Genomic DNA, 13,804 nt, shown 5'->3' with positions numbered 1-13,804 from the left:
CACACAGCAGCCCGCATAACCCAGCACAGCTGGCACCGGAGATCCCGGAGGGAGTCCAAAATGCCATGAAATGGGTCCGCCGTGCCCTCATACGGAGGCCCGCCACCCCACAGCAGGCTACCCAATCCGCCGAGGCGACCAGTTTGCCCGGACCCTCTCCGCTAGCCTGAACCGAAGTTCAGTATCCAGCCCAAACCTGACCGAAGTCGGAGGTGGAGCTAGGACCATTTGATCAGAGCTAACATCTCCCAGTGCGCCACCGGCCTTATGGGTTACAAGAGCCTGACCCCGGTAAAGCCATTAGTTATTACACACTCTAACCCATTTTGGGCCGGTTAGAAGTAACATGTAGTCAGAATTTATAGCCCGGTGTACCGGTAACAAAAACCACACCACCGGAGGCCTATCATCAGAATGCCCTACGCCAGCGTCCACAAGCCCGGACAGGTGATGAAACCAGCATGGGCAGCAGAACCCTACTACTGATGGTCACACCCTCGACGCAAGCCGCTCAACCCAGCAGAAGTTGCAACAATGGGACGACCAGCCCGCCACTTCGCACACAGCAGTGGGATAAAGAACGGATGCTCTAGCAACTCCGGCCGACACCCCACCTACAGAGGCAGGGAGCCAAGTCCTTTGGAGAGAGCGCCTTAAGGGGAACGGCAGGCACACCGCACCCCGCATAACCCGGCACAGCTGGCACCGGTGATCCCGGTGTGAACCAAAAAGCCGGGAGATGGGTCCGCCGTGCCCTCATACGGAGGCCCGCAGCCCCACAGCAGGCGACCCAATCCGCCGAGGCAGCCAGTCTGCCCGGCCCCTCTCGATTAGCCTGGGCCGAAGCCCAGTATCCAGCCCACACCTGACCGAAGTCGGAGGTTGGAGATATGACCCTTTGGACGGAGCTAACATATCCCAGTGCGCCACCGCCCTTATGGGTCACAAGAGCCGGACCCCGACTCCCCGGTAAAGCCACCAGTTATTGCACACCCCGACCCCTTGAGGGCCGGTTAGAAGTAACAAATAAGTGTGGCACTTTCTTATCGAAACCGTGTATGGTCAGAAGTAATAAGTAAGTGCGGCACATTCTTATCGAAACCGTGTATGGCCAGAAGTAATAAGTAAGTGCGGCTCTTTCTTATCGAAAAAGTGTATGGCCAGAAGTAACAAATAAGTGTGGCACTTTCTTATCGAAACCGTGTATGGTCAGAAGTAATTAGTAAGTGCGGCACATTCTTATCGAAACCGTGTGTGGTCAGAAGTAACAAATAAGTGTGGATCTTTCTAATCGAAGTCGTTTATATGTGGCACAAAATAATATTATCGTCTTCTTGGAGAACTTGTATAGTTTGTATAGTTGGTCCAGAGATTTGGTCTCATTCGATAGAACTCTTTGACGCGAACGCAGGGCCGTTAATTTCCGCCACCTCCGACCAAACCCTTAAAGGGAGAATGACCGAAAAAACAAGTTGGTCTCATTCAACAGAACGTTTTGACGCACAGGCAGTGCCGTTAATTTCCGCCCCCTCCGACCAACCCCCTTAAAGAGAGATTGATCGAAAAAACAAGTTAATAAATTAATGAGTAGTTTTTTTATGAATTTGCGAATTAACATGACTTTTGGTGCCTAAACTACCCAAATGTTTGATATAAATTTTCTAAAATAAACCCATTTTAATCCCAGTTTAAGAATTTCTTTATATAATATTACCACTAATTTCAATAATTTAAAAGAATTTTGTTCATCGTGTTTTTCTTACCCATTTCACCTTTGATACGATAGGAAAACACAGGGCCTAAACAGCTTTTGTAGTGGTTAATTTGGTTTGCCCACCCGGGTATCCTGAGGGTGGGTGGTGCCCACTCTTTAACATATGATGGTAAGCTATATATCAAACAATAGGAAATCACATGGGCTCAACAGATTTTATATCAGTTTCCCCACTCGGGTCTCCTGATGGTGGGCGGCATCCACTCTTTAACTTAGGATGGCAATTTATATATCAAACGATAATAAATCACGTTGCCTCAACAGTTTTTCAATTAGTTTGCCTACCTGTGTCTACTAAGTGTGTATGGGTTTGCCCACTCGAATACACTGATGTGGAACTTATATTACGGCCTCGGCCGACTTGTTTTAAGAATGTTAGTCGAGCTACTAGCATTTTAATGTCAAACTTTAGAAGTTGGCGATCTATTGCTTTCTAAAATTGTTTTTGTCTGTGTTATAATTGTGATATATATTATTTCTCTTCAAACGATGGTTTGTTAAAAATTATAATGTATAAAATTTCACGCTTCGATAACGTTTTCTTGAGAATTCCTGGTTAAACAAAAATTTGGTGAAACCTTTAAAGCACACTTTGGCTATTTTTAAATCGCTCTTTTCTAAATACGTAGAATAAAAATATATAAAATAAATATAAAGTTAAAACTAATTTTTGGAGCGTAACGAGCGAAACTCCTCTATCAAGGCACTCTTATGGCGTGATTTTTCAATAATAACTCAACAACCACAACTCCGAATGACATGGAAGATTAAACATAGTAGGCTACCAGGAGGTGGTTTATGATAAAACAGATCCAAATTTGAGTGTGTCGTTTTTAAATATTCAATAGAACCATTTGTACTCTGAAAGCAAAAACCACGTAATTTTATACAAATTATAGTTACAGTTACATGGTTTTTGCTTTCAGGTGACGCATTTCCTTTCCTTCGAAATTAGCGGGCACTATAATCGCGTGTTTTGAATCTAAAGCACGCGCTAGCTCAACGCGCGAAAACATCAGCGCGTGATTTAACATTTTATTTATTGAAAAGTGTTAAGCCTAACAAACTCTTTCGTGACTTTTCTTGATTGAATAAAAAGGATAATTGGTAATGTTTTCAATCAATTAGCAAACCTTATTTTCCGCTGTCTATAAAAATGGAAAATCGAGTTATTGCTCGACATCAAATAGTGCAGTTGCACAATGAAGGTTATTCAAATAGACATATTGGTCGACTATTAAATATATCTCCAACCACCGTGGCTTTGTGGGTGAATCGACACCAAAATGGCGAATTCAAAAATGGCGTCGATAACCCGAGAGATGGAAGACCATCAGAGCTTTCACCAAATGATCGGCGACGCCCAGCAAGGACTTCAAGTGAAAACCCATTTCTGACTGCTAGACAGTTGAAGCTTGATCTTGATCTCGATGTTTCAGTACCATCGGTTCACCATTCCCCAGTGAAAGATAACTTGCATGGTAGAATATCTGTTAAAAAAGAGAAACTATCTGTAGCAAACCTTGAAGGTCATTTCAATTTTGCAAACGATCATTTAGAATGGCTAGAATATTTGGAAAACGTAGTTTTCACGGAAGAAAAGGTTTTTGTTGTCGATCACAACGGAATGGTTAGATCAGCGGTTCCCAATTTGATTTTTCTATGGAACCACAGAAAGATATTTTGAAATAATTTTAAATAATTTTTCATAGATCGAAATATTTTTTCTCCCGAAGAAAACCACGCAACTAACCTTTTTCAACGTAATTATTTTCGCAATTTAAGATTTTTTACTAAGAGTTTCCGCATCACATCGCCATGTATAGACCCTTAACAAGTGCCGCGTTATCAACAAGGCTGACTTGGTCTACGGGTCCACCAAGAGCAGGGGCCAATTAATCACAAGGAGCGAATGTTGAACGGTTGCCTAGGGCCCTTCCATGGCTTAATACGGCACTGACCCTCAACCTTCACCTTTAAATCTAACTTGCAATGAAATAAATTTGGTAGATCATTAAAATTAGCCAAAAAAAGTTATATATATGTGCAAATTGATTTGATCATATTTCGTAATCTTGTAATTGCTACAGCAAACTTACAATATAATATATAAAAATAATCTAATTTTTAATCTTGAATATAGTCTAGCTGATTATTATTTATTTTTAAATAAATTATATTATAATATAATATAATGAAGCAAAAAAATTGGAATTTTACATTAGGAAATTAAAATTTCCTTTAACAAAATACAATAATTTTTTATTATATTTAAAAAAGTTCAAATTCAATATATTAAGACGCATTATCTTAGCTGAATACAATAAATATCACAATGAACTAGAATTTGTTGTTTCGAAATAATATATATTTAAAATAAGTGGATTTCGAAACCTTAGAGTTCATATTTGAACGTATCACTGTTTATCAGAGCCCACAATGCCGATAACTCTTCCTTCGAAATACGAGCGCTAGGATAAAAGCCATCGGAACTCTTCAAGATAGCTTCATTCGAAGAAGAACGGTATAACGTGAGGAACACATTCAGAAGCAGGCTGCAATATGATTTGTAAAATCTCTTTCATCACACTTCTGCTCACCTTCGTCGTTGCTGCCAACGCTGTACTTTTCGAGGATTGTGGTCAGTTTTTATTTTTTTAAATTTGTAGTTTCTCAATTGAATTTCTGACGTTGTTTCTTTTGTGTGAGAGCGATTATTTAAGCTGGAGTTCTCCATAAAGGGAAAATCGCATGTCATAGGTCAAATTACTCGCAAATGCACTTCCAGAGGCGAAATACATAGTTGGATTTTGTACTAAGGTTTAAACATAGCACGGGATGTAGAAGCGTGGGCTATTTTGCACGCATTAGGCTTGTAAACAATAGTTGTTTGATAAATCAGTAGTTAATTTTTTAGTGGTTTGTAATAGCTTTTCAATTCGAAATGTAAAATAAGTTTTAAACGGTGGATTTAAATTAAAAAAGGTGGATATAAGAAATCTTTAGCGACCAAAGACGGCCATACCAACATTATCTAAAGATCACTTTATTTGTTTGTATGAAAGTAAGAATAATACTAGTAGGCAGCTAAGGTGCAGCTTCAACTTGGTGACTAAAGGATATGTGGATAAAGAAAAATATTTTAAAAATAAGTATAAGAAAAGCAAATAGATAGGTAATTTCATAATATATTACTTTAATTGAAATAAATTATTACGTTAAAATTTTTTTTTTATATTTTGAAATTTTTTATAAATTGGTGAAGTTTAAAGTGTTGTATTTTACGCTCTAGCTGTTACACGTAGCTCATCAGGTCCGCCGTATTAATGGCAGGAAACGGGAATAGATTACGTAGACGTCGCATACTAATTAAAATGAAATTAATAATTATTTTAACTTAAAAATATTTCCTTTTAAATGTTTCTTATTTGGTAATAACTTTAAAGGAGACGGCAGTGTGAAGGAAGTGATACTGGACCTGTGTCCTGGGGACGAACCGTGTCTTTTAAAACAAGGAAATACCGTTAAAATAATCGGAGTCATGAAACCAAGTGAGTTTTTACATGTATTAATTCTAAATTATCTTAACGTACTTAAAATCATAATATCGCACGTGATGTTCTTAACCTGTAATTTATTTGTAAGTAACAAATACATAATCTTAATACGCTACTAATTAGATTCCAAAGAGAACACGTCGATGATTCTTTAACCGAAAAACATGTTTCAATTTTTCCTAGTTTATCTTCAAAAACGCAGTTATTTTTATTAATACTGTCTCCCTTGGAATCTCAATTAAATATTTTATAAGACACATACTTCAAAGTGGTTTTAAAATTTTAAATTGCAGTTTACATTTAAACTTAATTCGGGACAACGCAATCTGACATAGGCAAAAGAAATAGTTATTATTAATTTCCTGTTTTTCAGTCTAAAAATTAAATAGTATTTGCTTTTGATAAAGTGACATAGATGATATAATAATAAATAATAAATTGGGGAATTCACTTTTTCTTGGCACTAAAATGCCAAGAGTTCTATTATGCAAATCCGAAAATCTACTTGAAATTAGGGCTGATTTATTTTAATGATTTTTTTCTTGTAGTGGTTTAACTATTTATAGCTACAGGAATTTCTCTTTGAATAAGAATCATTGTTTATACAGTAGCCAAAAACCAAATTCTTCAGATTGTAGGTTTGTTTTTTTTTTGCTGTTTTTGAATACAGCGCACTGGGAGATGTTAGCTCTGATCAAAGGTCATATCTCCACCTCCGACTTCGGTCAGGTATGGGCTGGTTACTGAGCTTCGGCTCAGGCTAACGGAGAGGGTCCGTGCAAACTGGCCAACTCGGCGGATTGGGTAGCTTACTGTGGGGCGGCGGGCCTCCAAATGAGAGAACGGCGGTCCGGTTTCCCGGCCTTTTGGAGTCACTCCGGGATCTCCGGTGCCAGCTGTGCCGGGTTACTTGGGCTGCTGTGTGCTCGTCGTTCCCCTTTAGGAGCTCTCTCCAAAGGGTTTGACTCTTTACCTTCATAGGTAGGGTGTCGGCTGGAGGTGCTACAGCATCCACACACAATCCCACTGTTGTGTGCGAAGTGGGAAATTGTCCACCCATTGCTGCACTTTCTGCTGTGTTGAGTGGCTTGTGTCAAAGATGTGACCATCAATAGTAGGGTACTACTACCCATGCTGGATTTGTCATCTTCCCGGGCTAGGTGGACGCTGGCGTAGGGCATTATGATGATAGACCTCCGGTGGTATGGTCTTTCTTACTAGGTACACCGGGCTTTAAATTCTGACACACTGTTTTTGAATACAGTAGCAATGTTTTTGGAGCCCTAACATTATATCTTTTTCGTGTGATTTGTCTAAGGTATATCGCAGAAATATTTAAAAGAATTGAAACATAAGTTTGAAAACCAAATTCTAAATTGGCTTGTTTCTCGCGAGATTCATCATTTGGTTTTATCGAATTTTTTACTTTGCAGATATCCCAGCTGTGTCGGTGAAAACCACTATAACCGCCATCATAGGAGGAGAATCTATCCGTCTACCCGATGACAGCCTCGACGCATGCGCAGACGGAAAAATCAGCCCTTCGTGCCCCGTCATCGCTGGCGAGACATACCGTTACACGACCTTCTTGACAGTTACGGGAGCATTGCCAGTGGTGAGTCTTCGAATTGTTTCATTCAGGGGCTGTTCACAAATTACCTCACAACATTAACTTTTTAATCCACAACCCCCTACTTCTCGTAACGGTGAGTACCAATAAAAAGGTCACCACCCCGAAATCGCTTAACAACTCCTCAAATCACCTTACATTATATTAGCGCCTTCAATCCCAAAATTACTCTATTTCTTACAAATTTAAGCCAATTTGTTTATTTTCAACTTAACAAATATAATTATTCTATTTTAAATTATCACAACCGCAGATCGTTTAAATAATTGATACGTATGAAACTGAAGCATTACCGTTCATAAGATTCTGGAGTGCATCATAATGATCTGAAAGAAAGCGGTTTTTTTACTTGTGCAAGAGTTTCGATTTTCCTTAAGCCTTTGTTTATCCGTTAAAAATATATTGCGGCATTGACTACTCTCGTATTCTTAGCTCCCAGTTCCAACACCTTCTTACTACTCACTTATAGTTAGATTATGGCAAACAGACTAACGTGAAACTTCAATGTATTCTTATTCTTTTGGTTCTAAGGCCTTTCGAATAGCTTTTTATAATTAATTTACATATTTATATTTCTCAGGGGAATTTGGAGCTCGTTTACAAGGGAAGAAACGAACTGGGAAAAACTATTGGTTGCGGAAAAGTGGCCTTAGCAATCGTCGAGTAAATGTTTCCTGCTATGGATGTTTCACTGATGGTAGCTTCAAATGAATGATATTTCCAAATTTCCTTCCGACTAATCAAATAAATAATTTTCAACAAACAATGAATTTCACAATAAAAACATTTTTCTGCACAAACTTTTTTTTAAATAAAGTATATGTTAATTTTAAGGGGGAAGACCACAGTGGCCATTATCTACTTTCAACCTGAACTCTTTTAATTTTGTATTTTAACTTATAAAATACATATTTAAGTGTAGAACAGCCTCTTTTTTTGGTGCTTAAAATATTTTTGACATTTTTAAAATTAAAAATAATTAAGTTATTACGATTTAATTCGAACCCTCGGAGCTAAACAACTTGGGCAAGCGCCCAAACTTTCCTTTAGTTAGGTCCTTATATCTCGTCAACTATTAAAATTAGAAATATCAAAATTATTTTAAGCACTAGAGGAAGGCTCAGTCTAATATGAAAAATATAATTCAATTATGTAATTGTTAAAACAAAAACGTTCAGCTTGAACGAAAACGAGGCTTTTACTGTATTCTTCCCCCTTAAAGGCTGGTTAACGCACGGTCAAAAACGTCATGATCAAGAGTGCCAACGCAAACTATTTCAGTTATGCCTGCCGAAATATTTCTTCGTCCATGCTCACCGTCGGCAGGTTTTTGTTCGAATGTAAAACAGCCTTAAGTGAGAACTTATAGAGATAACAATTTACTCGGTTCGTAAAAATGAAAGAAAACGAGGCCCACCGTTGGTCTAAAGATAAAAATAAATTAACTAAGTAAAAATAATAATTAATGAATAATAATAAATAATAATTAATTAATTGATTATTCATTAATTATGTAAATATGAAAGCATTAAGTGTAAATAAAAATGGTGATTATTGTACCTTATCGTTCAACTTAAATATCAGTAAATTAATATTTTATTACGTTCAAGAGCAGAGTTAAAGATTTATTTCTGGGATCCTTTAGTTGGAAAACCAACTTAGAAATAAATATTTAGTAAATGTGTAATACCACTTTTTATGATAAGGGCTTTTTATAAATGGATGGGGTTGGTTCTGTTATATTTAATAGGTACTTACGTAAAATCTGTTCAGGGTTTATTTCCAATTTAAACATAAAAATATTTTAGACATATATATTTATGAAGCGGATTAAATTAAAATAATCTATATGTTTAAAACGGCAAAAAAAGAGGTTATTACACTCCCTTCAAGCTTTAAACACTTCTTAATGTGTTAAAACTAATTTAATTAATTTAAACTGCATTGCCGTTGCAATAGGAATTTATTAAAATTTTTGATTGTATATTATTAATCTTGGATTAAGAAATAATTAATCGGTACAGAAAAAATCTGTACAACGTGAATATAATGGAAAATTAATTCTATCTTGAAACGTTATCACCATCTAGCTGGTTTCTACTGCACTAAACATTCATAGGAGTTTCCCTTTATTACTTTTTCTTCCACCTGATTTGGTAAGGAATACGTCAGTATTGCTGTATATTAAGTGAGTAAAGCCAGATGTAAAGGAACCGAAGTTATTGAAATAGCGCTCAGAATCGGAGGGCGTTTTCCTAATAAAAATGTTGAGAAAGTCGAGTCAAATAAAAGCTTATTTCCATCCCCTTCTTGGACGTGATAAATTGTACTCGTGAATTGTTGGTAAGGGGTCATTCCATGTCAAATATCCGGTTTTTGAAAAAAATGCCCCACGGCACCATGGGCAATTTCGACGAAAATTTACACGTTAGTAATTTAGATATGTTTGGTGGGAAATCCAAATTGTTAGCCCTTAATTCATTGTAGTTTTTAAAATATGATTTTTTTTTAAATTGATGTATTAAGTGTTCATTTTCAAAACGCCGAAAGTCCCGGTGTTTTTGTACAAATAATTCTAAAAGTAATAGAGCTAGCCCCCTTAAAACGTTTTTCGCTAAAAAATATGGGTAGTAGAGAGTAACTAGGATAAATTTAAAAAAAATTGTTCCATTAGTTTTCTTAGTAAAAATTGTTGAAAACGACGATTTTTACTCGAATGTCGCTAACTGAGGTAAATTAAAACGTTTCTGTCGCGAAGGTATTTAATCAGAAATAAATATTGAAAATTATATTAAGTAAAATGAACCCAATAAACACGAAAATTGCGTTGAAAAAATTCTAGGAAATTCAGTTTCTAAAATATAGCTACTTGAACCGATCCCTTTTGTGAAAAACTGCAAACATGGTAGTGTTTTAGGGGGGAATTACGGTATTAAGGACAAATATACAAAAACTGATAGTACCGTTAGAAAGCTGAGATTTCAAGCTACCAAATGCATAAATAAAGAAGATGTATATGAGAAACCTTCAACCCAAAAAATAACATGAAAAATATGCTATTTTATCTTAAAAACAAATGTTATTTTACATTTTATAATACAGAACCAAACACTTTAGAGCAAAATATTTTCATTTTTGTTTGGTTTTTGGGTGTTCTATTATAACTATCATATGTTACAGAATTACTCATAAGTATGCCACTGTACCTTTATTCCATTCAAAAATCTTCACTAACGGTTTGTTTCACCACGAACCAGTAAATAGGTGGACTACGTTTGATTTTAACCTTTTTATCCATCCTAGTAATTTTGGAAGTCACACTATTGGCTAGGAACATATTTTTTAACGCCAATGGAAAACCTCTAAATTGAGAAGGAAATTTTTTGGGTCAGAATTTTAGTCAGCCCAATATAGCTTTATTGAAATCTATAAACTCGCTCGGTTTGTACGAATACAGATAAATTATGAGTAATTTAGAAAAATAAAAGGTAGGGGGAATATGACCAATAACTGATCGCTTTCCGAAAATGGAACAAGTCGTCGAGGTGGGATATTCCACCAGGGTTTTCAAAACCCATACCAACCCTAAAAGAGTTAGCCCTAGGCTCAAAAGAATCTGCAACCTTGTAGAAGCGCCAGAAAAGCTCAACCTGAATATCAACTTTTTCTCAATAAACTTGCTTCTTTTATTTGACACAGGAAATTTATTTATTATAATGATGGTCAACAGTTTATCAGAAGTAGAGTTAAATGAGCGATGGCATAATCAGCATTTGAGTTTCGATGACGTCAAATATTACATCAAATATGACGTCAAATATTACGTAGGGTACGGATGACGCAATATCTGTGATACAAACCGATAGTGAAGTGATAGAGCTAGTTTCATACTAATGAGTAAACAAGAAAAACAAATTTTATCTGCGAATTGTTGATCAAAACAATGAAAAAAATTATTTTAGAACGTCTTTCAGGAGGAAAATTTTCTTGTTACCTAATTTGCTAAGAACATACGTTTTACCATCTGAACATATTTCAGATTTTACTACTGATATTATATTTTGTAACAGCACCCAACATACGTCTTCTCTTCTTGGCCAAAAAAGCACGGTGCGATCGAGTACCAAGAATTGTTTTTACTCCGATATATCTTTCGTTGAGGCCAAATTTTTCCACTTGGTTATCAATGTCTTTTTTAGACACGTAATCAAATTGAACATTGGTCACACATTGAACGCACCAGGCATACAGCTCTTCGGTTTTTTGTATTTGGTTGGTTTTTATCGACTCTAAACTGGCCTTAGCCACAAGTCTTTTAACTGTCCTACCAATTCCATGCTTTTCTTCCGATAAATGAAAATGAACTTGAGATCAAACGGATATCTGAGGATGAATTTGCGACAAGAGTTGTCCTGTTCCAAACGAACCGTGCGGAGGTTTTGACTTCGGAAGAATGCATACCAGGAACATTTATTGCATTTACATATGACGAAGGTTGCTACATTGGGAGCATTGTAAAATACTGCGAAGAAGAAAAAGACGCATCTGTTACTTTCTTTCGTAAAAAAGATCTTAAGCATAATTGGTCAAGTAGAGAAGACGTATGTTGGGTGCCGTTTCAAAATATAATATCAGAAGTAAAACCTGAAATATGTTCAGATGGTAAAACATATGTTCTTAGCAAATTAGATCACAAGAAAATTTTGCTCCTGAAAGACGTTGGAAAATAATTTTATTTTCATTGTTTTGATAAAAACTTCACAGAGAAAATTTGTATTTCTTGTTTAGTTCCTTAATTATTTAATTATTTATCCATACTAATAATAGAACACCCAAAAACCAAACAAAAATGAAATTATTTTGCTAGAAAGGTTTTTGTTCTGTATTATAAAATGAAAAATAACATTTTTTGAGTTGAAGGTCTCTCATATACATCTTTTTGATTATGCGTTTTGTAGCTTGAAATCAGCTTTGAAACAGTACTTTTATTTTTCTGTATATTTGTGTCCTTTATACCGTCATTTCCCCTAAAACACTACCATGTTTGCAGTTTTTCACAAAAGGGATCGGTTCAAGTAGCTATATTTAAGAAACTAAATTTCCTAGAATTTTTTCAACGCAATTTTCGTGTTTATTGGGTTCATTTTACTTATTATAATTATCAATATTTATTTCAGATTTAATACCTTCGCGACAGAAACGTTTTTGGTTTACCTCAATTAGCGACATTCGAGTAAAAATCGTCGTTTTCAACAATTTTTAATTAAAAAACTAATGGAACAGATTTTTTAAATTTATCCTTGTTAATCTCTACTACCCATATATTTAGCGTGAAACGTTTTAAGGGGGCTAGCTCTAATACCTTTAGAATTATTTGTACTAAAATACCGGGACTTTCGGCGTTTTGAAAATGAACACTTAATACATCAATTTTTAAAAAAAATCATATTTTAAAAACTACAATGAATTAAGGGCTAACAATTTGGATTTCCCACCAAACGTATCTAAATTACTAACGTGTAAAATTTCGTCGAAATCGCGCATGGTGCCGTGGGGCATTTTTTTCAAAAACCGGATATTTTAAATGGAATCATCCTATAGCTATTTATATGTACTAATAATAGTTTCATCAAAACAAAAAGTTTTTTTTGGCCTAGGAGCGCACAAAATTTCAAATTCTAGGTCCAAATGAATGTAACTTTATAAGGAAAATTCCTCATATACGGAGAGTATAGCAGTCTGATAACTTTAGTTCATTTACTTCTGGTAAAGCTCAATTAAGTAGTCTCTAAGCAAAGGCACGTAAGAACCTGCGGGCTTCTGAACATCAGCTTTTAACTTTTCTATTCTTCCCTGGAACTGTGGAAACTGAAATAAATAATATAACAATGGCTTTATTTAGAATTATAAAGCCGTTTTTAAATAGATTAAAAAAATTATTTAGACTAAATGGGAAATACGCTTCGTCAGATTTATTATTACCTATTATCCAAAAGAAAGCAACGCTATTCTCAATAATTATAATTAATCACGCAAATTTATGGTTTGAGTTGCTTCATGTTGATCAACTTTGTAATGGATTAATAAAACCAATGTTCAAAACAAATTGGTAAAAACAAACTTAAAAATAACCTACACACAAATAACTATTCCGGTAAAAAAAATTGACCCATCCGAATTAGTGTTTTCCAAACACTGAATTTTATTGCCATATAACCTGGAGAACAGTGCCACCTAATTAACCTGAATTTGTAAAACCCTTTCTAAACCTACAATTTATTGGTGTGTGTTATTACCCTCCTGTGTAAAATTAATAATTTCTCAATGCTAATGATAGTTAGTTCAATTGAGCGTAAAATTATCAAAATATTCTAATTAATATTTGACTGGCACTTTTTCTCGATAATGTTTAATTCAAAGCTAGTTTTCTACACGTCAAATAGTTTCACGCGCTTAATGAAAAATCATATTAAATAATGGTAATAAAAGTGTCTTATTCTAGGTCTATTGTCTTGTAAAATTTACTGCAAGCAGCCGCCAGAAGTTGTTTGTTCTTAAATATAGGCTTACTTTTAATATCATTTTTTGGAACAGTTTGGGATACAATATGACAGCAAAATAACGTTTAATTTGGCTGCCAAAACATTTACTCTACATTTATCTTTTCCGGTCACATATTCCCAAAACACAACTCTGAAAATACGAGACTGTTAACAATCAATTGCTTGGACGTTTCGAAATTCAAACGAGATACAAAAACATCTTACTTTTTCGACTTTGGATATCTTTAACTGTGGGTCCATGTTATCAAAAGCCAATTTTGCTTGGTTAATTATTGAAAGG

At 35.4% G+C, this 13,804-nt stretch overlaps 2 protein-coding genes across 2 annotated transcripts; both read left to right on the top strand.

The window, feature by feature from the left end:
- The first annotated feature begins 2,930 nt into the window (after positions 1-2,930).
- On the top strand, positions 2,931-3,461 carry LOC149930888 (uncharacterized). The gene has a single exon (XM_090157967.1). It carries the CDS (start codon positions 2,931-2,933, stop codon positions 3,459-3,461), a length of 531 nt encoding a protein of 176 aa, XP_090014093.1.
- A 719-nt stretch (positions 3,462-4,180) lies between these two features.
- Positions 4,181-7,628, top strand: LOC149930887 (mite group 2 allergen Der f 2-like). The gene is made up of 4 exons (XM_090157966.1): positions 4,181-4,415; positions 5,221-5,325; positions 6,765-6,946; positions 7,542-7,628. The coding sequence occupies exons 1-4, from the start codon at positions 4,337-4,339 to the stop codon at positions 7,626-7,628; spliced, it is 453 nt and encodes a 150-aa protein (XP_090014092.1). The 5' UTR covers positions 4,181-4,336.
- Positions 7,629-13,804: the final 6,176 nt, after the last annotated feature.

Source organism: Leiobunum rupestre, chromosome 9 (assembly GCF_980474605.1).
Source record: "Leiobunum rupestre chromosome 9, qqLeiRupe1.1.hap1, whole genome shotgun sequence".
NCBI classification, from domain to species: domain Eukaryota; kingdom Metazoa; phylum Arthropoda; class Arachnida; order Opiliones; family Sclerosomatidae; genus Leiobunum; species Leiobunum rupestre.
Note: the sequence above shows the minus strand (reverse complement) of the source record. Positions and strands in the feature narration are given on the sequence as shown.